The sequence below is a fragment of the Psammomys obesus genome, unplaced genomic scaffold, assembly GCF_907164565.1.
Source record: "Psammomys obesus unplaced genomic scaffold, mPsaObe1.curated_primary_1811, whole genome shotgun sequence".
Taxonomy (NCBI): domain Eukaryota; kingdom Metazoa; phylum Chordata; class Mammalia; order Rodentia; family Muridae; genus Psammomys; species Psammomys obesus.
In genome coordinates, this window is record NW_026596079.1 from 21,905,009 (window position 1) to 21,931,643 (window position 26,635).

Here is a 26,635-nt window from a genome sequence, read left to right on the forward strand (position 1 = left end):
AGACCTCAGGGAAAGACCACACCCAACTAAGTTTCAATTTGTGCAAGGGAATAAAAGGAAAGTTTAAGCAGTGATGGAAGCCACCAACAATGGAAAGCTGGTACAGATGTGTTTGAATTCCAGCCTTATCAAGCAGCAGAACATGGCCACACGCTTTTGATTTTAGAGTCAAGGATAACAAGAAAGGAATTGTGGAATCTTCCTTCATGGCTAAGGAAACTGCTAAGGCTATGTGTGTGTCAGGGATGTTTGTCCCTGCAAGAAAGCCCAGAGAGGACATTGCAAGAAGCTGTGAAAGTGAAGCCTGGATTGTGTTGGAGACCACAAGATGTTGGAGATACCACTATCACAAGATACTTGCCAGGAAGAACTATTAAATAAGATGTGAAAACAGCCTGAAAGAGAGAAGTATGTTGAGCTCAACAAAGCTAAAATGAGTTGGAAATCTGAAGAGTATCAGACATGGAAATGCATAATTTGGAGTTTTTCCTGCTGGTATTCAGTTTTACTTTGGTTTAGCATTTCTTCACTATGCTTTCTTTCCTCCCACTTAAAATAGTAATGTGTATTCTGTGCCATTGTATGCTGGAAGTTTGTGATCTGCTTTTTTATTTTGATTATACCAATTATTCTTTGGTATCTGAGAGAACCCTCTGGCTTTTCCAGAATGCTAATGGGTTGAGAATCGTAAGCCCCTTAAGGTACACTAGTGATCAGAACTTTTCCCTGAGGACCTCCAACTAAAAGGTTCCCCTCATAGAACACTCTAAAACTATCCTAAAGCCGGACCCAGCCCTCAATCTACAGAGTAAGAAGCCCAAGCTTTGGACTTGAAATCCCACTAATTTCCTAGAAATCTCTACCACCAAGAATCTTTATATAAACCATGTCTTCTGCTCAGCTCGCTGTTGTTTCTTTCCTGGGCAGAGGCAGCCACCCTCCTGGGTTTTTCCCTCCCAATAAATCTCTTGTGTGGGGTTTGTTGTGTGGTGTGACTTTGTGATATTTCTTAGCTCCTGATTGCCAGGATACCTTTCACTTCAGTAGTCCCCTCTCACAAAGCTTGGGGGACATCATAGAAGTTCTATAGAGCCAGAGGTTGATCAGGGAAATTGTAGAATAATGTCTTCTGGACATGACATGGCCATTGTACTCATGAACTCCCTGCAGCTGTGGCTACATGCATAAGACCCATATAAGACTGAGATTCTGCCATCCATAGGGCAGGGCATCATGAGGCCTTATCACTCATTAAGTATCTATGGGCAGTTGGTAAATACTGGCGAGGAAATGTCATTTTCCTCAGTGGTCTATCTTCCATCATCATGAAGACAACCTCTGTTAAACTCAGTGGGTCAAGAATGGGGGAAAAAAAAAGCCAACAAAGCAAGAGGGAGTTTATTGAGAAGCATTTTGGTTGGGATGAGGGAGATGAGAAAGGACTTTGGGGGTGAAAATGCCCTACATCCAGTATTTACAATTATGAAATATTATATATACTGATATAAGATTGTCAAAGAATTGCAAAATAAATTAAGGTGATAAATGATAAAGAAAGACACCTTGCATCAACCTCCGACCTCCATGCATGGTGTATGCATCAGCATACAGACATGTACTCCCCCTTCAGACACACAAGCAAAACCAATTCAGCTCATACAGTAGTTATTCCCTTTGTTGCAAACTTTTTTGTATCTTTCCCTCTTCTAGTTAAAACTTCTTTTAAGACTGATAGTATTTAAGTACCATGTATGGAGATAACCTAGAACACCTGCATTGATGTAGCCCATGGCAGTTCAGTGTCCAAGTGGGTTCCATTGTAATGCGAACAGGGACTGCCTCTGGCATGAACTGATTGACCTGCTCTTTAATTACTTCCCCCTGAGTAGGGAGCAGCATTACCAGGCCATAGAAGAAGACAATGCAGCCACTCCTAATGAGACCTAATTGACTAGGATCAGAAGGAAGGAAAAGAAGTCCTCCCTTATCAGTGGATTTGGGGAGGGGCATGCATGCAAAGGGTGGAGGAAGGGAGGGATTGGGATGGGGGGAGGGAGGGAAGCACAGGGGGGATACAAAGTGAATAAAGTGTAATTAATTAATAATAATAATAATAATAATAATAATAATAATAAAGAAAATGTTAACCATTGCTTGGTAGGATTAGGAGGGGAGGAGGGAGGGGTTTATGGGAGGATACAAAGTGAATAAAGTGTAATCAATAAAAGTTAAAAAAAGTACAAAAAATGCTGAATGACTTGTGGTGTTAACAACACAGAGACAAAGAATTAAATAATAGTGAATAAGTACTCATTAGTTAACCAGTGATTAAAAAATTACAGGAAAGATGGGGAAAAAAAGACTGATGGTATTTGATTCCGATGTCCTTTGTTTTCATTTTCTGAAACAGGGTCTCACAGGGTGGTGCAGCTCTCCTACAGCTCCCACCTTGGGAGGGCTGAGGCTACAAAAGGCATCAGCTCTAGTTTGTCTGTTTACATCGGTTTTCTCTTGAGATAGGATCTGATGTGTTCCAGACTTGAACTTTTTCCTTGAACTTCTCATTTTCCTGCTTCAGCTTCTCAGTTGTTGGCATCACAGAATGCACCCCTACATCTGGCAGTCTTAGTTCTGTGCGTGTGTGTGTGTGTGTGTGTGACATGTCTGTATGCTGGTGCATACACCCAGGCATGTAGGATTAGAGGTTGATGCAACGTGTCTTTCCCTGATTTTTCACCTTAATTTATTTTGTAATGCATTTTCCACGCTTGTCCCAAAACACATCGTTATTGTCTTTGATGTCTCTCCAGCTTAATTTTTTATATTAATTACAGTTTATTCACTTTATATCCCAGCTGTAGCCCCCTCCCTCACTCCTTCTGAACCCCACTGTCCCTCCTTCATTTACCCCCATGCCCTTCTCCAAGTCCACTGATAGGGGAGGTCCTCCTCCCCTTCCATCTGACCGTAGCCTATCAGGTCTCATCAGGACTGTCTGCATTGTCTTCCTCTGTGGCCTGGTAAGGCTGCTCCCCCATCAGCAGGTGATGGGGGAGGTGATCAAAGAGCCAGCCACTGAGTCCAGCTTAATTTTTGAGACAAGGGCTTTCACTGAACCTAGGGCACTAATTGGGATAGAGTAGATGTCAATGAGCTCTTGCACTTGTCTCTGTCCCTCAACTCCGGCATTTAAAAATGTACCGTGATGCCTGCACTTTTACATGCCTGCTGGGGATCTAAATGCATGTCCCCTTGCTTGAGAGGCAGGTACTTTACTCCCGAGCCATCTCTCCCCTATCCCTTTCTTAATCATTATGTCTTTAGCACGTAAGGCCCCCAACATCACTCTGTTAATTTATGAAACTCAATTTCAACCACCAAATCATCTTAAGACTCCCATCGTTTTAGAATTAAAATATGTGGGAAACATAAGAAAGCAGCAGTGGTGGAAACGATGTCCACCACACTTATGCTGTTCACACCTGGTTGTCAGTGCCACGTGGTACAAGCGGCCTGGACCCTGTCTTCCTTATCGCCTTGCCAAATATGGCTTCTGCTGTGGCTTGAGTGTGCTCTCGCAAAATTCACCTAATTTGGTGTTTGAAGACAAGGTCTAATTAAATTTGTGGTCTAATTAAAGTTAAATAAGTTTATGAAGAAGGTGCCCCCTGATCAGCTTAGTGATTTCATAGTTAAAAAAAAAAAAAACAAAGACCTGAAATGATAACTTTTAGCAGTTGTAATTTTGATTATCATTTTCGGTGCCCGTGTCATGCTGTGACACAGTAAGCGAGCCCTCCCCAGAGAGGAGTGTCTTGAAGTTAGGTTCCTCAGCCTCCAGAACCTAAAAAAGTAAGTTTTTGCCTGTATTTGTTTGTCTGTTCTTGTTTGCTTTTAAGACAGGTTCTTGGGCTGGAGAGTTGGCTCAGAGGTTAAGAGCACTGGCTGCTCTTCCAGAGGTCCGGAGTTCAATTCCCAGCAACCACATGGTGGCTCACAACCATCTATAGTGCCCTCTTCTGGCACACAGGTGTTCATGCAGACAGAACATTGTATAGACAATAAAAAAAAAAAAAAAAGACAGGTTCTTGTGGAGCCTAGCCTAGACTCAAAATTACTGTATAGGTAAGTATGACCTCAAATCTCTGCTCCTCCTGCCAGTACCACAATATGAATTACAGGCATGAACCACTATGGGAGGTATATACAATGATGCAGACTGAATGTAGAGCTTCACAACCTAAGCAAGCAGTCTGCCAGCTGAACTATAGCCTCAGCTCTAATTCCTTCATTTATCTATCTATCTATCTATCTATCTATCTATCTATCTATCTATCTATCTATTTATTTATTTATTATAAGAAGTTGGCTATTTGGGAGTATGCTGTTACACTAAGGGAACTAAGATAGCTTTCAGAGCGAAGTGTCCACTACAAAAAGCAGAAATGTACATTCTAGCCTAAGAGGGAGCATGGGTTGGCTCATGGCTGTAATCCAAGCAGTCAGGAGGTGGAGGCAAGTTCAAGGCCTTCATCCTCAGCTGCACAGCAGGTTCAAGATCCCCTGAAGAATAATTCCCAGAGAGCCAGGCATGCTGGTACCTGCCTGTCACCTCAGCACCTGGGAAATAGAAGTAGGAGGAATAAGAGTTCAAGACCAGGCTCACCTGTGCAGTGAGTTTGAGGATAGCCTGGCCTACATCACACTGTATCTCAAAAATAAAACAACAAAAAGAATAATAAATTCCAGAAATTACATATTCCCCTTACATTTATATCCCATTAGTTAAAAGTTATTCACACTTATAGCTATCTGCCGAGAAAGCTGGGAAATACTGGCTTATCCTGGGAGGTCACATGCCCTTCTAAACATCTTTAAATTACTGATAGAGAGGGAAGGCCAAAACTGGCAGAGTCTGGCACACTAAGTTCCTAAAGGAAATGTTTCACTATTGAAATACCAGCTTTTCCTTTGTAATCAGAGGGAAGTACACCAGGCTCTAGTGTTATGCTTATGCTCTCAGGGTGAATAACAAACAGACTTCATTACCCCCTGGTTCTGTTGAGAATTCACTGTGTGTGACTTTGGTTAATTTCCTTAACACATACAGTCGTTGGAAAGTTTAGCCATGGTCCTCAGCTCATGTGCAGTGTGCAACAATTAATGGCATCCATTATTCCTTTTCTCATTCCTAATTTTCCTGTTGGAAAGTTTTATGCCCTTGAAACATATCTACTGGAAGATGAATCGTACAGTTAGCTGCAGGGTACGTGCTTACACTGCAGTCACTACAGAGCCCAAATAAGTCCCTACTCTTTTCTTCTGGTTAAGCCAGGGTCCCCAGTACAGCCAACATCGCAGAGTTCCAATTAGTTATCCTGGTCTTGGTGTGGTTTCAAAGTATTTGTTTTATAGGCAAAATGCTTATAGCTCCGCTTGCAGTGACTTTAGCCTGGAAAGAGGCATCTGGGTAGAATATATACTCACTGTACACCGGTGGTGGGCTGGCACAGACTCACCTTGATAGTTGATGGGAAACACACAAAGAAGACTACATTAAGTCTAATATGCTGGCACATGCCTCCCATCCCAGCATTCCAGAGGCAGCAGGAACCTGAGCTTGAGAAGTTTCTATATTCATCTCTCTTCAACTTAGTTGCAGATGAATAGGCAACTTAGCATGGGGATTTGCCTGTTAAATAACATGCACTATATATGTGTATGAAAAGGCCATAATGAAACCCATTGTTACGATTAATGAACACATGCTAATAAAAAACACTTGAAAAATAGCATTCAAGGGAATTCTAAAATTGTCTTTTTGCCATTGGCATTGTGATCTCTGTTAATTTAGCTGAATTTTACATTTATTGAATGGCCCAGGATCTTCAACATACTGAAAAAGTTAGCTCTTGCCCTGTTTTGCTACATTAAAAAAAAAAATCTCAGTTAATCAGTGGCCACCTGTCATCATGTAACTGCTTTCTTTTTTCTTTCAATGCCATCTTTTCAAAGTCCACTTGGCTGTTTGGCTTTTCTTCATCCCCAAGCTTGTTGTTATGAGGCTTGCCCATTTCTGTCCTCCCCTTGATGCCACACAGGCCTCCTAGTGCTTTTCTGCCTCCATCTCCCTGCTTTCAGTCCTTCAGTGAAAGTCCAAAATCAATCATTCTCTTCTGTTCAACTTTCTTATTTGGAGAAATTTCTGGGGAAAACTCACTTCTGTTTCAACTTTATTTTTCAAAACCAACTGCAAAGAAGGACACTAATCCTTAAAGAATCTAGGAGTCATGATGTCCCCAATTACTGAAGAATGTTTGTTAGCATGGTAATATTTTGGCTCCAACTAGAGGGGCATACTGAGAGCAAACCTATATATTGCCAGAAGTCTCCAATGGGAGACAACGCATCACTGAGAAAATGGTGCTAATGTCAGTAATCGACAAGGTGTTCATCCATGTTCCTGCTCCACACTGTGGCCACAGTGTTCCCACGCACACGGGAAGGGCAGCAAAAGGGAAATCCTGAACACATGTGCTCTGCCTAGAAACTTTCAGCGTGGTCGCTCGTCAGGGTTAGTGGAGCACTTCAGAGGCCGCCACACATAAATACACAGGCATATCCGACTGCTGGGCCTCAGCCGACCACTTCGCCTTTCACCTAACAGGTCACAGTGAAGGAAAGAGAAAAGAAAGGCAGACATATGAAAGAAGATGAACACAGATTGTAAGCTGAAAATGAGAAAATAAGGGAAGTTTTAAACAAAAAAAAGGGAATTGCAGCAAACATATAGATCATGTTAACAAATTTTACTGCGAATAAAATAATCTCTCAAAAGGAAAAGCATAAATGCAACTTGTATTGCATACAATACATAAAAGGGAATTGTTGGTATGTTGAAAACCTAGACATTATAGACATTAAATAGCTTAATTTATAAAGGTGATAACAGGAAACATGAGTAGATTAAAAAAATTGTATTGGAACCAGTGAGATGGCTGCCAATCCTGATGACCTGAATTCACCCCTGGGACTCACATGATATGAGACAATAGACATCTTAGAGGTGTCCTCTGATTTCCATATGCATATGTGGGGGTAAGTGCCCCTCTCCCACATACAAACATACACAGACAGAAGACAAATGTAATAAAAATTTTGGTGTGGAAGAGACTTTTATGAACTTGAACCCACATACCATAAACTAAATAGTGGTCAATATGTTCATTTCTGTAACGTACTAAGGAAAAGGATCCAAAGGGATAGAGAAATTGGCAAGGAAATTGTTATTCTCAGAGGAGGAAAAAGTGCACGTGGTTGATAAACACGTGAGCACTCCATCTTCACACAGTTAAAGCCATGAAAGGCAGAGCAAGGAGATGAACTGTGTTTACTTATTGGATCAGCCAAGTTTTAAAAGCATGATAACAAAATGATGTAAAGGGTCTGTGGAAATGCATGCAATCATGCAGGGGTTGGACTACAAATAGATAATTTCTTAATGGGGACATTGAAAATAACACTCAGATTTTAAAAGCACATAGTCTTTGATCCAACAAGTCTGGATTTAGTAGTTTCTCCTACAGGGACACTTCAAAGTCAAAATAATAAACAAAGGAGAACAACCTAAAAAGAAATCTACCAACTGAAAGCTAGCAAAGCATAAGACGAACAGTCTCATGTGGGAGAGCCATCCAACTATTTAAAATAATGGGGTGGATTATATATATTTATATGTAATATATAAAATATTATATACATATACTAGTGTACATAGAGAGATGGAAAGATTTAATTAAGTATTGCAATGTGAAAAAGAAGTACAGCAAAGGGCATAAATTTCCCATAAGAGAAAGACTTTTAAGTCTTTACACATTATACTTTTGAGATTTTATACATGAGAGGAAGGAATTTTACGAAAATTTTGTCTTATTACGCTATCTAGTGACACTGCACTTTCTGTAGTGTAAGGTCTAAAATTTTTGCCATAACCTGGTGAGACCGTGACAAACTAGCCCAGGTACCATGCCAGCCCAATTTCTCAGAACATCTCCTCTTTGTCTCCTCTGTAGCCATGTTTAACCAGCTTCGCAAGCATATCCTGACCTCAGAATATTTATTAATCTACTTAAAATATTTGTATGGGGGCTTTGCCTGCATGTGTGTCTCTGTTGTATATATATGCCTGATGCCCGAGGCCCGAGGTTGTCAGTTCCCTTGGGACTGAAGTTACAAATGGTTGTGAGCTGCCGTGGGGGCGCTGGGAATGAAACCCAGGTCCTATGGAAGAACAAGCGCCCTTAACTGCTAAGCCGTATCTCTACGGCTTCTGGGCTATGAGGTTTGATGTGATTATTCCATCCTTCTTTTTATGGCACATTAACAGGAGGATTGGTTGTCACCTAAGTCACTCTCGCTCTAAGAGGAACTGGACGAAACTACAACTTCTGTACTGCACTCTGATTTAATCTCAGGTCCTGGGCCCGTCGTATGCTGCCTGTCCCCTGGGCACTCCTGCCGTGGGGTCCTGTATTCAGTGACAGTTTGGGCTGCAATGTACTGAGAGAATATCCTTTTTCACAAGGAAGACAGGAGAGCTGCTGCACACCTTTGTCAGCATCCTAGGTTTGTACACATTTCACAGAGCTGACATTCAGTCAACAAACGCTTTTCAAAGGAGGGCTTGAGATCCTTGTTTTGTAAATGAAGAAAACTGAGGCTCAAAGACACTGTGAATTCCTTATAGTAAATGGTGTTTTGGACTCAACTTTGTGACTTCCTGTCTCCAAAGCCAGTGTCTGTTCCATGCTGGAATTGGTGTTCTGGAAAGAAAGGGGGTTTGGTATAAAGCAACAGTGCCTATATCGGTCTATAACTGGGTACCAGGCTGCAGGGGGGACAAGAAGGGCCACACTGAGAGCAGAGAAGGAGGCGAAGGAGAGCCATGACTGGGCCATCCCCATTTCACATGGAATTCACATGTTCATTCTCTCCCCACAGAAGTCCTGGACCTGTCTAGTGCTTTCCTGACCCCATCTCTCTTCTTCCAAGGGCCAGATGGGGTGATTCTGTTTTCTGGACTAGCACAGGGCAGATGATGATTAATATTTGGCACATGTGGAAACAGAAATGTGAAACACGTGCCTGAGTGCACTTCCTCACATGTTTCTAATCAACCAACCAGATTTCACTCGAATCTTTTATGGTTTCTTTGAATTATTAGTGGCATTGAAAGCCAAATGTAGTTTTGGACCACTCTGAGGTTGCTATAGTAGCTGTCCCTTTTTCTAAGTCCCTCATCCACTTGGTGAAAATTATTATTGTAGTAAAACCTCTTAGTCATACTTTCCAGGGGGTTGATTTTCTTAGTTTGTCACGTGGATAAATACTATGTTAGAGCAATATACTTGGGTGTGGTTTTGCACTGGGTTGTATAAAAAAGAAACCATTAATGTTATGGGCATGTGTTGTCTGGAGGTACCTATAGCAATTTCCAGGCTCTTGTGCTTTCAAATAAATAAATAAATAAATAAATAAATAAATAAATAAATAAATAGGATGGGATCATTGAGGGACCCATGAGTAGTGATAGAAATAATGAGTGTCCTGAGGAGACCTGACGAAGAGCGAAGAGCGAAGGGGAGGAGGACCTGCCCTATCAGCGGATTGGGAGAGGGGCATGGGAGGAGAGGAGGGAGGGAGGGTGGGATTGGGAGGGGACTACAACTGAGGTAGGAAGCTACAACTGAGATACAAAGTGAAAACACTGTAATTTATAAATAAATACATAAATTAGAAAAGTGAAAAAAAAAAGAAATAATACGAGTGTGTTAAGAAAGAGAAAGGAGATCTGAGATTATTGTCTCAGCCAGTAATATACCTGGCACATATATGCATCAAGGGACAATTGGCAGATAACCCCTGACTCTCCCTGGAGCATAAACACAAGGACTGGGGTTTGGACCCCCAGCACTCATGTAGATGCATGCCTACAGAGGTGCAGGGATGCATGCCTCTGACCTAGTGTTGGGGTTCATGGGAAGAGTGTAGCGGTGAGACAGAACCAGAGAGACTAACTGAATCCAGAAGATTCTAGCTGCAGTGAGAGATCTTATCTCAAGGCTAATGTGCAGGGCCAGGAAGAAGGCTCAGTGGGTATAGGGGCTTGCTATGCAACCCGACACTTGATTCAATCCCCAGAATCCATATACAGGCAGAGGAAAAGAATGAACTATACAAAGTTGTCTTTTGACCTCTGCATACATGCCATGGTATATGTACCTACACATATAGGCCATGTATACATAAACCTGATGATAAATAAAGTTCTTTGAATTATTTTTAACAGGTAAAGAATAACTGAGGAAGACAACCAATGTCATCCTCTATATACATAGGTTCACAGAACCACACAAACACATAAACTCCTATACACTCAATAACAGTAAAATAAAAATAGAAGTAAAAAAGAAAAAGAATCATCCTGAGTGAGGTATCCCAGAAGCAGAAAGACACACACAGTATATACACACTTATAAGTGGATACTAGACCTATAAGATAGAATAAACATGTTAAAATCTGTACACTTAAAGAAGATAAACAAGAAAGAGGACCCGGGGTAAGATGATCAATCCTTACTTAGAAAAACAAATGGGATGGACATTGGAAGTAGGAGAAAATGAAAAACAGGATAGGAGCCACCATATAGGGTCTCTGAAAGACTCTACATAGCAGTGTATCAAAGCAGATGCTGAGATTCATGGCCAAACTTTGGGCAGAGTTCAGGGAATCATATGAAAGAAGAGAGAATTAGTAAGACCTGGAGAGAACAGGAGCTCCACAAGGACCAAATATATCTGGGCACAGAGGCTTGTCTGAGACTGATTCTCCAACCAGGGACCATGCATGGATATAACCTAGAACCCCTGCTTGGACGTAGCCCATGGCTGCTCAGTATCCAAGTGGGTACCCTAGTAAGGGGAACAGGGACTGACTCTGGCATGAACTTTGAGGCTAGCTCTTTGACCTCCCCACCCCTCTTGGGAGGAGGAGCCTTGCTAGGCCACAGAGGAGGACATTGCAGGCAGCCCTGGTGAGACCTGATAAGCTGGGATCAGGTGGAAGGGGAGGAGGTCCACACTTATAAGTGGACTTGGAAAGGGGCAGGGTGGAGATGAGTGAAGAACCATGTAGTTACAACTGTAGTTACTCATACTAATTCTCATATCACACATCACACAGCAAATCTATGTATGCATTTATGTGTTTACAAAATAAATACAAGTTAGTGCCTATAGCAGAGTCTAAATGATTTCAGAAGCGGGCAGATAGAAATGCTGTAAAGTCAGTGTTTGTTAAGAAAATAAACCGAAAGCAACTACAGGGAAGAGGCAACTGCTATAGAGATCAAGCCAGGAAAGAGCCAGGGTTTTGAGAGAAGATGTAGACAGCTGCAGAGGTGAAAGGGTAGAACTAGACCCAGGACAAAAACAGCAGGTGTAAGTCCAGCCAGGCAAACAGGTGGACAGGGACATGGCCATTGAATAACCTGCCCTGCCTCAACTGTGGGGGACTGAGCCAAAAAAGTAAGCAACATTCCTTCATGGTTTCTGCTCCAGTTCCTTCTTGAGTTCCTGCCCTGACTTTTCTCAGTGATGGACTGTGACCTGAAAGTGTAAGCTGAATGAAGAAGTGAATGAACCGGGAAATTTTGAGATCAGTGACCCAGAACAATGAATTGGACCAGGGAGACATGGGTAATGGTAGAAATAAGGACAATTTATTAAAAAAAGAGAATACTCCTGGGCATGGAAACTGGCCAGAGAGTTGGGAAAGTTTGGAAGCGCCAATGGTCTGGGCCAGGAGGGCCATGCTCTTTTGAGTCATTTACATGCGCTTACTCTTTCCTACATGCAGCTAGCTTTTCTCTTGTGTGCTCTGCCCTTTGAATGCTGGGGACTGGCTTCCAGTCTTTCTTTGCATTGGCTTCTTTTCATATGCTGATCTTGATGTTTCTCCTGCTCCTCATTCTCTTTTCTCTGCTGTCTTCACAGTAGAAATTAGGTTGATTGAAATCATGTAACTAGATTGTACTGAGGGGACCGAGAGATGGCTCTGTGGTTAGGATCACACGTTCATTTTGCAGAAGACTCAGGTTTGTGTTCCAGAACCCAGGTTGGATTGCTGAGAAACTCCAGTTCCCAGGGATCCAGTGCTCTCTTCTGACCTTCACTGTTGAGCACATACCCACTCATACACATACACATACTTAAAAAGAAACATGTTTATAATACACTGAATCTTAATTCAGTTACACAGAAGTCTGAATCCCTACTATCTACATGGCATGCTGCCAATGGATATAGAGGTGTTATTACATTTATAAAAGTTTACATTTATTACATGTATGAAAGTCCATAACTTAACCTGAACAATCTCAAAGGAACCCATTGTCTTCTCTCAGTCCTGAGCTCAGCTGGTAGCACCCCGGAGTTCTAGTTGTGGAGTCTGTTGAATTAACCTCACTTCTTCCCTCTGTAGTAATGTCTTTCCATTTATGTATTTATGTATTTATGTATTTATGTATGTATTTATTTATTTATTTATTATGTATACAGAATTCTGCTTACATGTACACCTGCATAACACAAGAGGACACCAGATCTCATTACAGACGGTTGTGAGCCACCATGTAGTTGCTGAGAGTTGAACTCGGGACCTTTGGAAGAGCAGTCAGTCCTCTTAACCTCTGAGCCATCTCTCCAGCCCCCTTTCCATTCTTAAACATGCAATAGATTTGACTTCCCAAATGTTTCTTGATTCTGCATATTCGTGGTCAATGCTGCCCTTGTTCAGGCCTTTACTATATCTTGCTTGGACCTTTCTAGAAGCTTTTCCTTCATTTTCAAAGCCTCAAATACTCATATCCTTTACCCCATCACAGAGGTTTAATGATACAAGATGAATACTGAACTCAGTAAGACAATCAGTGCTGTCCACTGTGTAGTCTTGGGTGGCATGTTGGCAGAAACTGGGCAGACCTGTGAGTTAAAGCACTGTAAAAAGTCCAGCATCTCTTTATTTATAGATGTCAAGAGCAGAGGAAAGAAACCTGACGTTTTTAGTCTCTATAATCCAAAACGTTTTTGGGTTATAGTTGTTGCTTTTTGTTATGACAAACAGCCAGGTCCTAAAAACCCATCTTTCAGCATGTTTTAGGAAGACAAATGTTCTAAGAGAAACTCACAGCAGTAGGCAATCAGAAACACAGGTTTTTTTTTTTTTTACATGTTTATTTGTTTGTTCATTTACCCCTTTGTTTCTTTGATCACCAGGTTATCTATTAAATATCTAGACAAAGAGTTTACAAAGTAACCCAACGCAACCACTGCTCTCAAGGGCAGACAGATAAGAGGCTATACTAAGACTCCAGAACAGAAGCTCTGCTCTCAAAAGCACATCCTGGTTTTTAAATGAGCACTGGGACAGCCTAAGCCAATGCAAGAAGGGAGGGAAGATTGTGTTTGAAAAGAGTGAAAACCTGAAGAAGAAGCCAAAACCTTACTTTGACTAAGCAGAAAGAAGAGACTGGAAGCAGAGGGAAGCGTGGCTTCTAAGTCTGAAGGGAGACAGGACTTCTGTGATGCTAACATTTATGTGTGGGATTCTGATGCTTACTTTAGGACAAGCCAGGAACAGGGTCATGAGATATTGAGCCAGAGACAATAGACACTCATGCTGAATGGTTCTAGCTCTCACAGGGTCTTGGACAAGATTGGCTGATTCCCTGAGCCTCTGCTTGGGCCCTTAAACTAGAGGCCCTTGTCCCTGTGTAGTCACCTTGAGCAGGTTACTGCTAATCTCCTTTGAGAAACTGAGGCCTTGTCTTCAGGACAATGAGAAACCCTGCAGGGCAGGAAGCAGTAAATTATGTGATGGATGAGGATTTTAGGGAGCTCTGTGTGATCGCCCTACAGCAAGGAAGGGTTGTCAGAGGCTCACACTGGATTTGAAGAGAGTGATTAGGAGATGTGGTCACTGGTTAGGATGAGAGAGGATGGTGGCCTGAGATAAGGTAGTGAGTGACATTTATTGGAGCTACCGTCATGATGGATAATTAAGGGAAGCTCATCAGCGGTCCTTAAGGAGCAAAGGAAGAATTCCAGTCTAGCTGAAAGCCTGCTTCCTGAGAGACACACAGCAATGTGGTTAGTGGGTTGTGAGGAGGTTGCTGCTTTCTATTCCTAACAGCTTCACTGAGGTGTAAGCACCACACGGAGCTACAGTTTGATGTCTTTGGAGATACTCAAGCAACTGTGAAGCTAACACTACAGTGGAGAAGTCAAGTGTTTCCATCACCACAGGAAGAAAAACAAGACTTTTAAGAACACAAATTTCCCAAAGGACACAAGGAAACATTAGGAGACGTCGTCTGTCCTCAAGCTGGCAGAGGTGAGTGTCCCCTACTTCTCTTACTTGTGTAAGCCTCACCTGAGCCTGATGAGGACATTTCTGTTTGTGACAGCTTGTTCCACTTCCCCGCCCACTGGAAACATCTTCATGAGGAGGTTGAAAAATCTCATTCACTATCCCGAAGAGCAACTCCAGCTTTCAAAGTTGTGCAATCCTGTTGAGTTAAATTTTTACAAGTCCTTGGTCAGCCCAGCGTGGGAGAGACATGAACCAGCCGGGCTGGGGAGAGGGCGGTGCAGAGGGGGAGACATGTGGATTAGTCACTTTGCAAACGTGGATGGTGTGAACATCTCCAACCACTAACAAGCGGGTGCTTTACAGTTGTTGAGCTGTTGGCACATGCCTTTAAACCCAGCGCTCAGCAAGGCAGAGGCAGGCAGATTGCTGTGAGTTCGAGGCCAGCCTGGTCTACAAAGCAAGTCCATGACAGCCAAGGCCACACAGAGAAACTGTCTCGAAAAACCAAAACCAACCAAACCAAACAAAAACCAGGTCCGTAATGAACAAAATAATCATTTGGATTTTCTCTGGCTTTGTATATTTTGGGTGGCTTTTATTTGGTAGTTTTTGTTTGATTTGGGGCAGGGTCTCACTATGTAGATTAGGCTAGTCTTAAATTCACAGAGAACTACCTACCAGTCTCTGCCTTCCTAGTGTTGAGATTAAAGGTGTGTACCACCATACCCAGCTAAGTCCATGTTATTTTTAACTGAAAGAACTATCTTTGTCATAGTACAACAAGATCTGTCACCAGAGTGTTCCTTATTCAGATACTAGGACTCTTGATGTGGCTTTTCTTTCCTTCATTTTATCCTCTCAAAATTCCTTTCAGAGTTCAAATCTTATGTTTCTGTGAAATGTTTGTACTTCACAGTGTTGGCATACACTAGAGTCTCAATAAATACCTGTCAAACAGACTAATGGCGTTTTAATCCTGATCCAGAGCAAGAAGATAAATGAAATAGGTTAATTTTCTGCAGTTGTTTGTGATGTAGTCATGCGTGGTGCTGCTGACTAGAATTTATGCTCAGTGCTCCTGTCCTGGGGCAGCTGAGGAGAGGACAAGGGCCATTGCATAGGAAAGATAATCCAGTAGAAGCTACGAGAAGGCTGACATATGAGGCTGGCATGCAAGAGCAGATGCCAGCTACCCCCGACTCCAACTTTCTGGCTATGTGGCTGATTTGCTGGTGACAACACCAGAACATCTTTGGCCACTCAACATTCTGTTTGATACAGGAAGATGGTTTTATCCTAACCTTGGGTTGGCTAGAGAGGGTTAATGATCCAAATATTGATTTCTGACATATTTAGCTGACGTTCCAGAGAGGCTAAGCATAGGGTGTTATGTACAGGTCTGGTGCCTAGGAATAGTAACAGGAGGATAAAGTAATTGTAGGGAGGCGTGTAGGTGACAGGTGTAATGCAAAGTCCAGGAAGCCAATGCGTTCTTTCTACTCCTAGGATCTAGGAACACGGAAAGACACATTTCCTTCCACCACATTTAAACTCTGGAAACAGGGCTTTCACACCTTGACTCCCACTTTCCATTAAGTTTGCATGTTGATTTTGTCTTGTTTTTGAAACAAGGTCTCACTGGGTAGCCCTAGCTGGCCCAGAACTGGTCTCAAATGCATAGAGATCTGTCTTTTTCCTGAGTGCTGGAATTAAAGGCATGTGTCACTTCCCCTAGCTGTCATTTTTAGGCTTCTGATAAATCAGCTCAAGATTTATAACATCTATTAAGATGCAGTGTGACTATTTACCAATGATAATAGTTGATAATGTGTTTAAATGAATCACTGTTGTCCCCCTTTCATACTACACTCTACATAGGACAACCTGTAAAGAGCTGTGGTCAATCAAAAGAAACACAAGCACATACCACCTGTTTATAATGTTCCAAGTCTGTACTATGCACTTCTCCCTGCAGCCTCTTATTTCACTGTAATGACTTTTTAATTCTTTGATGGGGTGCCTAGAAGGTAGGAATTATTTTTATCTTCTTTGTAGAGATGAAGACATGACCTGTGAAGATCAGAAGCTACTGTCTAAACTAGAGTTTGACCCAGGAAGTTTGTTTTCAGAGTGGGTCCTGGTGACATAAGAGAGTCTGCTCAAATAGCTTAGCTGCAACACGGCTGGTAAGACAATTTACTCAAACTGGATTCCATCCCCTTTCTCCTGTTATTCTATGGTGACAGATACAGCTAGCCCTCTTGGCTGCCCCATCCTCTCTGTCATTCTGGGGTTCAGAAATTTGGACAATTTACCAGGCTGCAGCACATGACGCACTGCCTGCATTTCCTTTCCAAAATCTCTACCAGAATCCATGATCCTTCATGCACAGTCCACATAAAACGGAAGTTTGTGACTAAATGCATCGTCTCAAGTGTCAGCAGATGCCAATCACAGAACATGGGTTATTAGACAGTTCCATTCATAGAATACATGGCTAGAATAGGCAAACCTATAGAGATGTAACAGTCTCTACCAGGGAGTACCCAGGACTAAGGCTGAATGACAGATAAGACTGTGGGATTTTCTTTTAGTGTAATGAAATGTTTTATAGTCAGACATGATCTTGGTTATGCACATATTTGAATATTCCTGAGTCATTCAGTTGCACAATTTAAATCAGTGAATTACTTACCGAGTATACTTCCATAAAGCTGTTAAAACAAGTAAATAAAAACTTAAACATAAAGCAGACCATCTCTCTAAAAATTCACTTAATGTGTTGCTTTATTAATTTGTTAATTCAGTCATTGGCTAGACATGAGATACAATGTGGCACATGCTGAGTCAGGAAATGCTGGCGCCAGGACCCAGCAGTGGGAAGCAGCCAGCACTGTGAGCAGTGCACAAGCAGAGAAGGGGAACCAGCCTAGCAGAGGAGGCTGTTCTGAGCCCAAGTTCATAACTGAGTTGAGTGAGAATCACTGCTCTAGGGTCATGACCTGTGGGTCATGAACCCCATAGATCATTGGAAAACACAGCAACAAAATGACAGCAATTTTATGGTGGGGTGCTAGGGCTCACCACAACATGAGAAAATGTATTAGAAGGTTACAGCATTGGGAAGGTTGAGAACCACCCCTGACAGTTGAGCCAGATATGAGTGTTGGAGGTGGTAAATACCAGCTGGTGAAAGCTTGGAGAAACAGGCCTTTGTTTGCATGCTGGGAAGGCTCATCATGTGTGGAAGGACCAGCAAGAAAATGACTGAAAGCCAAGTAGATGCCAGTGACTCATTTCTCTTTGGGCCTTACTTCTGTGTCATGAAGAGGGGAGGCGAATAGTTTTCAAGCATGGCTTTTAGAAGCACCTGGAACTTACTCCAGAGGTAACTATACTTCGTGCTTTTGGCATCATCAGGATTTATCTATTTATTGATTTTAATTTTTAGAGTTACCAATGGTTATTTTAAACTCCTATCTACCAATTTAGGATTTTCTGGCAATTCAGGCCTGATAGTGTTTTCTTAGGTGCTGCCTATTGGGGGCCTCGGCAGCAGCCATTGCCATCTTCGTAGGCACCCGCTTAGCCTCTCTTGCTTCACTGGCAGCCATGTTATCTTGGTCTCTCTTGAGTGGTACCACATACCTGCAATCCCAGTAGTTAGGAGGTGGAGGTAGGAGAACCAGAAATCCAAGAGGTCAGCCTGGGCTACATGTGACTCTGACTCAAAAAGCTTACAAGGAAAATCCTGGAAACTGTACAGTCCTGGATATGGTACAGTACTGAGCAGGACAAGAGTCTCAGGGTTCATTAAGTTCAGACTAGAGGAAACAACAGAAAACGAGCAAGAACAAAGAGGTTCTCGTTACGGCACAAAACAGATGATCTGAAAGCAACAATAAACGTGAACCACTATCTAGTCACAAAGCTTCGTAGATTGACTGTGTAGGAAAAGTCTCTTTGAGGAGGTGACAATAAACCATGAAGCTTGAGGAAGAACTGGTTGGGAATCTATGGGAAGAATGTTAGTGGTGATGTGTGTGTGTGTGCGTGCGCATGCACATGTATGTGTTTGTGAGTGTGTATGTGTGTGTATGGTGTATGCATGTTCCTAGCGGCATGTGCATATACACACATGCATTGTTGTTGCAAGGAGGAGTTAGTGGAAACAGTAGAAGATAAGTAAGGAGCCCCTGGTTATGATGTGGAATAAATGATGTGAAGGGGATGACACATTAAGAAACATGAGTTCGGTGTAGAGGAAGAACCTAAATGTGCTTCTGTGCAGTGATATTTTATTTATTTCTGTATGTTCAGCATCAAGGATGGTGAATGACGTTTAACAGTTGTGTGAAAAATGAAATCAACAGGAGAGAAATTGGAAGGAAGGGGATGGCTGAATGTTCTCAAGAAAAGGAATAGTGAGAGAGCACACAGAAGAGAGGCACCTCAGGCCCAGGGGAGTTGGAAACAGAGCTAGGCACAGGCTGGCACGTGGAGCAGAGTCCCCTCCTAACAGCTGGGGACGTTGCTGGGGAGGAGGAGGCTCTTTGCCGAAGGAAAGCCGATGCACAGTGCTCAGGCTTGCAGGGACCACAGTGGGTTTGCACACCCGGGCAAGGCTCTGTACCACACAACCACGGCAGTGGTCAGTGACCGTGGCTGCGGGACACTGTAGACTTCTGACAGGTCACATCCCTGTGGGTGGTTCACAGGTGATATGGAGCGGGTAGCTCAAGGAAATGAACAAACTGATGCGGACTCCATGAGGGAGCTCAAAGATAAAGAGAAGGGAGCGAGGCCTCACACCTCTCATGAGCCCGAAGCTAGAAGCCCGGGAAGAAGTGCGGGAGAGAGAAGTGCAAGTGGAGGGGTTTCCTGATTCCTCTGCATTTCGCACTGTGCCAACCAGAGTTCTCTACAACACGACAGTAGCTACCTGTTTGCTATTTCATAGACTCTCCCTGAAGAAAGGCTAAGGGCTTTACTTGCACGGTTTCATTTAATCCTCACAGCATCCATCACAATCGCTGTCTTATTGATGAGGAACTTGAGGCTTGCTGAGGTTAAACACACTGCTTACATTTTTCTAATTAGAAAAAAGAAAGAAAGAAAAAAAAAAAAAAGAAGAAGGGCACTGCATCTGGCCAGTAAAGCCTAAGCCCCACACTGATATAAATATTATTCTGGTTGTACAACAACATTCGATTCCTGCATCCTTTTCTTGTGGGCTGACAACCCGGGGCTAGTTCTGTCAACTCATTGGGCATTGCAGGATGAAGTCCAAGTTTCCTACAGTGACTCACGAGGCGGGTCAGAGTCCAAACCCACCATCTCCTCTGTGGACACAGGCTCTCACACCAAGTGCCCCTGCTGGCCTCAACTGTTTTCAGTTCTCTGAATCCAGCGGGGCAGCTTTTGTGCACAGTGCTGTCTTGGGGTGGCGTGCCCTTCCTCCGTTTCTCTTTCTGCCCGACTCCTTCAAATCTTCAGAGCTGAGGGTTCACTAGCAACCTTCTCCAAGCTGAAGAAAATGAGAATATGTGGGCATCTCATCTTTGCAGACCTCTGTGGCATTTCCTATCATGTTGAATGCTGTGGAGCTGTTGACTGCTTGACAAGGGCTCCTTCCACAGGTCCATAGTTCCTGTCTGTCTGGGTTAGTGTTTCTTGTTTGTTTTTGAGACAAGGTCTCACTCTGTAACCCAGACTGGCCTCAAACTAGTGGCAATTTTCCATACCTGGCTAAATGAAGAACTGTGCTTTCCCCTCCACTCCCATTAGTTGGAACTACTTGGAACTGAACCTTCCCACGTTTCCATGTGTGTCGCAAGTGATCTTTTATTAAGCTATATCTCCAGCCCTCACCCTTGAAGGATGAAAGAAAGTGGTTTTGATTGTGTTGTTGATAGACTTTGGTTCACCCCCAAGAACTTCTGGCTTCTAACCTCTGAAGCCAGATATTCTCAGAGCATCTTTTCAGTCTCTGGTAATGAGCAAAATGTGCACAAAATTTTAAATGTAGTCAATGCATTCAAGATAAATGTGGTTATCCATGACCCAATTACCATTCTATTAAAACAAAGTCTTATCCTTTTATAATCACCAAATTGAAGCAATTTACACAGTTGCTTTATATTAATTATGGTATCATCAAGTTAAGATGAGTCACTCAGAGCAGAGACCAAGATTTCTCCCTTTGCTTAGAAGATTGAACATGCATCATAGCAGAAAGAGACAGGCTTCTCTACTCTCCAGGGTTGTGAAAATCCCTTCAAAAATTGTGACGTGTTCATGGGGTGGAAATATGAGGATCTGGTCGTATTCCTCAGGGTGCCGCAGGAACTTTCTAGAATGTGTACCCCGCTGAGTTCACCTGGAAACGCTGGTTTAGGGACCCACCAACATCACAGCGGGAACGTCCTGCAGCAAGATCTTCAGGAAACAGGAACGAATCCTAGAGAAAGAAGGGGAAATGCACAGCAAACTTCACAGACTCTGCTTGAAAGATGAAAAATTAACCCGGCGCGGTTGGGGGTGGAAGCGTGAATGGCGGTGCTGGACGCCGGGTCTTCAACGTCCGGACACTTTTCCTTCCCTAAAGCCATTTTAGTCAAAGGTCATGTGTGTGTCCTGTCAAAGGCCAGCTTCCAATGGAATCACTGTCCCCCGGGATAGCGGCCCCCTGACTCCATCTGCCTTGGAGAAATCCCAAAAGCAAACGGCCCAGCACAAACAAGCGCAGTCAGGAGCCGCGATCCCGGGCTCAGCTCCCAGGTCCCCGGCAGGCAGCCGAGGCTGTGTCCGCAGCGCCCTGGCTGGAGAGCGGCACCCGGACGCCGCAGCATGAGCCGCCACCCGGATCTGGTAGGGTATGCACCTCGCTTTGCGCGTGCTCCATGGCTGGGGCTCCGGGGTCACGGGGGCTGCACGGTGCAGTCGGGGCAAACCTTGCAAAGGGGCCTCGGCAGCTGCCGGAAAAAACGTTCCGGGTTGGGCTGGCTTCCCGTACCCTCAGCTGGACCGAGTTCTAGGCTCACAAACGCGGAGCTAATTTTGAGTTGTCGTTGCCAGAGTCTGTTTGGCTTTGCAAATGCGTATCTCGTTTCTGGAAAACAAGCCAGTGAGGGGCTAGGGACGAGTCTCAGCTCACCGCAGCTCGAGCCTGTGGCAAGGGAGCGAGTCCCTTTGGCCAGAGCCAGTCGCAGGGGTCTGTTAGCTCTGCCCTCCTGGGACAGCCAGCCTCTCTGGCCTTCTTGTTTATGACTCGTTAGACAAGCGCTTGGCAAGGCTGGGGGGACTGTAAAGCAATCTATTTCAGTAGCGTTCTCTGTGCTCCTTCCTACAGTTGCCTCAAAGAGACAGATCATTTTTCCGAGTGGGGAAGCCCTTTCCTGTAGCCAGATCCCAGCAGCCAGACTCTGCCCCTTTGTACTTTTTTATTTGAGCGAATCCTTTGGATGGATCTGGCTCCTTTTGGTTTAGACTAGACGGCTCGGTTCCCAACTGATCCCGGGTGCTTTTTGGTTTGGACTCCGAAATCTCCAAGAGCAGAGCAGGTGGGCAGCGAGGACCGCTGGTTAAAGGGTTTCAGAGATTGCTTCTGTTTCCACTCCGGTTTCATCTTAACAGGTTAAGCAGGGAGCCATTTCTCACTGATAAAGGGGATGAAAACAAAAGCCTTCCCAGTGCTCAGTGGGCTCAGAAAGAGCCCTTTTCTGGGATTTGTTTGTGCATTTAGCACACACTCAATTCTACTGGACTAGGAGGTTTTCTACACTTCAGTAATTTTCTGAACTTATGATCCTCTTCAGAGGTCACCTCCAGCTGCTATCCGGTTTTCTCCTTTTTGAAAGAGCGGGTGACAAGATCTCACTGTCCTTAGTCCCTCCTTCATACATAGCCTTGGTCCTTCACTTTGAAGACTCCCTTTTGTTGAGGTCATCAAAGGCCTCTTTGCATCAAAAACTACAGAGATTTTTATTTTTATTTCTAAAATTTAATTGTGGGACAGACATAGGACAGTCTTAATGAAAACAGAAAAGGAAAGAAAGAGGAGGTGGCATGTTCCCAGGTGTTCAAAAACTGGCAAGTCACGTTTCAGTTGATTACAAATGTTGAGAATGATCTTTGGTTCAGTGCTCCACCTCCCAGAGCTACTGGGTGGCAGAATGCTATAGTATCTCCAGGACGAGATCCTGTCCTAATGCTTAACTGCAGAGAATTTTAAAGTCCTCCTTCTTCTTTGGGCTCATGGGGCCATTTTGAATAGTTAGCCATTCCCTCTCTCATGTTTGGACTCTTAGATTCTATAAGACCACCTCTGCCCTGTTCTCTTTTGCCCCTTTGAGTCACTATTGAATGCCTTAAAGGGCCTCAATTTAGATCTTTTAGTGCATCCCTCAGGTCTGTCCTTGACTCTCTCCCCTTACCATCTATCCCATCCACTCCAACAGCTTCAGCCACTGCAGATATACATGGTTCTGTATGTAGCATAGCCTTTCTCCTAAAACATTTCCAGTGGGGTGTTCCACAAAGCATCTTGAAGTCAAAATATTCAAAGCTGAATCTCTTCACCATTCTTCTTCCGCCTCTGCTCTTCCACTGTGCTAAAGACACCCTCGTCATGGTAGACACAGTAGAATCACCATCATGCTTTTCTTTCCAGTCTTTCCACATGCAACTTTCTGTTCATATATGTGCCATCTCTCTTTCCATCTTTTGAGTTCAGGCATTCTGGTCACAGGTCACAGTCTCATTTGGGGCCAGTGCTACCCAATGTGTCTTTACCTATTTTTGGCTACTTTTCGCATTGCCTTAACAAAATACCTGACAACTTAAGGATGGAGGATTTATTTTGGCTCACTATTAGAGCGGATAGTGTCCATTGGGAAGGCTGGTGCTGCGAGCATGAGGTTTCAGGTCCATCTGTAGTTAGGAAGCCAGGGGAGGGTGGGGGTCATGCTAGAGCTGACTACTGGCACTCAGCTAGATTTTTCTTTTCCCCCTTTTCAGTCTGGGGCCACAGTCTGTGGGATAGTGTCACTCTTATTTAGGGTGGGTCTGTGGTTATTCTGTCCTCTCTGGAGATACACTCACAGACATCCACAGGTGTGTGCCTTTTAGGTGACCCTGAATTCAGTCACATCACCTGATCTCCATTTTGTTTCGGGTGTTCCTGAAGCACAATATGGTCAGAGACATGCTTTGTGAGACATGTGTTAGTGAATTTTTGTATTTTTTTTAAAGAAATGATGTTGATTTTTTAAAATGTGCATTGGTAGTTTTTCTGCATGCATGTCTGTGAAGGTGGCAGGCCCCCTGGAATTGGAGTTACAGACAGTTGTGAGCCATTGTGTGGGTGCTGGGAATTGAATCCAGGTCCTCTAGAAGAACAGCCAGTCGTTTTAAAACACTGAGCCATCTCTCCAGCCCCCACAGCTAGCTTTTTAACTTACTCATTGCTCTGCTACCTTACCACTTCCTTCCTTACCACATTTCATGTATGATTTTGCATGTCTTACACACACTGTGCACAATGTAGTCATATTAAACTATCTTCTCTCAGGTCAGGTCAGTGTCTACCATCATATTTTTTTTCAGTGACTCAGCTAATAACCACCTTCTTCTTCTTTTTTCTTTCTTTCTTTTTGTAACTTCCAAGACCATCTACTCCTCTTCTAGAGTGGTTCAAGCAAACTTGCCACTTTCTCCCAGAGCTTCCTTTTCCCCCACTATCAGTTCTTACCATTCTTTATTGCAGTATTCTACTCATCTGCCCCCCAGTAGGCAATACACACCTACAGGATACAGAACAACTGCTTTTGTCTCACTATTATTTTTTCCTGGGATCTTTAGAGCCTAGTGCCCCATGTCTCAGTTGGGATGTTTCGTAAATTCTTGGGATTGATTTTTCTTTCTAGCCTGTTCTTCCTCCCCCTCCCTCTCCCTCTCTTCCTCACTTTCTCCCTCCCCTCTCCCCCTTTCCTCTTATTTCCCTCCCTTTCCCTTCCCCTTCTTCCCCTCTCCTTTCTCTTTTCTTCCTCTCCTCTCCTCTCTTCTCCTGTCCTGTCCTGTCCTATCCTGGCCTCCTCTTCCCTTCTCTCCCCTCCTTTCCCCTCCTCTCCTGTCCTCTCTTCTCCTGTCTTGTCCTCTCTTTGTCTTTTTTCTCTTCTCCTCTCTGGGTCTCATGTACCCAGACTGTCTTCAGACTTGCTATGTAGATGATGAACTTTTGATCCTCCAGGCTCTACTGCCTGACACCTGACTGCTGGGATTATAGTTGTGCATCACTACACTTAGTTTTATGTAATACTGGGGATCGAATTCAGGGCTTCATGCTTGCTAAGCAAGCACTTTACCAACTAAGACATGTTCACCGGCCCCAGAATGCTTGTAAATTCTTTAAAAAAAAAACTGTAAGAAAATGTGTGTGTGACACACATGCCACAGTGTGTGTGTGCATGAACACGTGTGTGTAAATAAGAGAACAACTTTGTGGAGTCAGTTCTCTCCCTCTATGTTCTCCTGGGATCTGGGGCTTGAACACACATCATCAGACTTGGATAGCAATCACCTTTATCCATGGAGCCATCTTGCCAGCAGCTGTTTTGTGAATTTTTATGCACTGTTTAAGAATGAGTATTCTGTTCAGGCAGTGGATTACATAATAGAGATACAAGAGCTTGTGTGAAAATTTTTTTGAGCTACAATAGGGTAAAGAATAAAGATTCATCATATTAGCAGGAAAAGTCACACTCTTCCAATTATTTTAAATAGGAAGAGTTTAGAATTTCTGGGTATTTGAGATAATGTTTCCAGTGTCTACTGTATACTCTACATCTGAATTGGGAGGTTTTTCTTATCCCAGCATATAGCCTGCAGATCTCCAGGCATGAAAGGTTTTTAGTATTGCCTCTCTTGACTTTATGAAAGCAAAGAAATCCTCCTTGGGCTGCAACCCAGTAGGAGAGAAGTACACCGAAAGAGAAGCTACCTGGGGCTTCCAATGGCCAGGGAGGAAAATCTCCAAGAGCTGTCTAGAGAATGATGGAGACTTTGGGAGGCTACAAGTGAGAAAATGTGGTTCTGATTTTCCAGTGAGAGAACTATGCATTTGGAAACACTGTGAGGTGACTAGTGATTGCATTCTATAGGGAGTTATTTAAGCTTTAAGCTGTTCTTAAGCTCTGTGGGGCCATGGTTCTTTTGAGGTTTGGATGCACACTACTCTTCTTAGGGAAAAATGTACAAAAGACTACACACAGCATTTTGCATAAACTTTTGAGGGGTTCATCCAAGTCTTTCCTTCAATACCCTTGAGTTGTTAAGGACGTCTGGCTAAAATGTCTGTAATCAAAGGGCTAATTAATTCAGTGGGTACTTGGGAGAAGGGAGTAGGTAGTGGTTAGAAGCCAGCATAATCAAATTATGCATGTTTTCTGTTTTGAGAGGATCCTGTGTAATGTGTGCTAATGACCATGAACTTGGAGTCACAGGACCTGGGCTCACGTCTCGACTCTGGCAATCACTAGTTGTGTAACTTTCACTCTGAATGGCTATTTCATTATCCAATTTTTAAAAGGACAGTTGGAATTTTAGCTAAAACGAAGCATTTGAAAGCATGTGGATTGTGCCATACTTAAAAATAAGAAGGACATGGGGGAGAAGAAGAGGAGGATTAAGAAGGGGGAAGATGAGGGAGCAGATATGTAGAGAGGGAGAAGATGGAGGAAGGAACAGATGAGAATAGTTCAGGAGAGAAGTGGTGGCTCGATGTATTCAAGGTTTAGAGATTTAATCTGGCAACTAGAGCAACAGTAAGATGTTGCTTCTAAAATTAAAATTAGGATTTATAAAAAGAAGTCTAAAGTATCAAATATAGGAGGTGAGTCATTTCATTCTGTATTCTTCAACCTTTAGAACACCACAGCTCGATCTGAATGTCACACGTTAGGTTTTTAGCAATTATTGTCTGAGTACCACTGTGTGTCACCCACTGTGTTGTAAAAGGCAGACCTGGTCAGATGGGGTTTGCAATGTAAAGGCATTATGGGCAGGGGAAATGCGGCTTTAATTTGATGTTATACTTTGACAGAGGAAACTTAAGTCCTGATGGAATTATGTAATTCAGAATTAATGGACAGGTTAGGTGTAGAATTGATATCTGTCTACACTGAGACTCAGAAGCTGAGTAGGGAC

The 26,635-nt window shown here is 43.3% G+C and overlaps 1 protein-coding gene across 1 annotated transcript in view; it reads left to right on the forward strand.

Annotated features, from left to right (window-relative positions):
• Positions 1–21,205: 21,205 nt before the first annotated feature.
• The window catches only part of Enpp2 (ectonucleotide pyrophosphatase/phosphodiesterase 2), a 126,866-nt gene continuing 121,436 nt past the window's right edge, over positions 21,206–26,635 (forward strand). Inside the window, exon 1 of the mRNA XM_055626396.1 lies at positions 21,206–21,301. Coding sequence (XP_055482371.1) covers positions 21,281–21,301 — 21 coding nt within the window. The 5' untranslated portion in view covers positions 21,206–21,280. The remainder of the gene's footprint in view (positions 21,302–26,635) is intronic.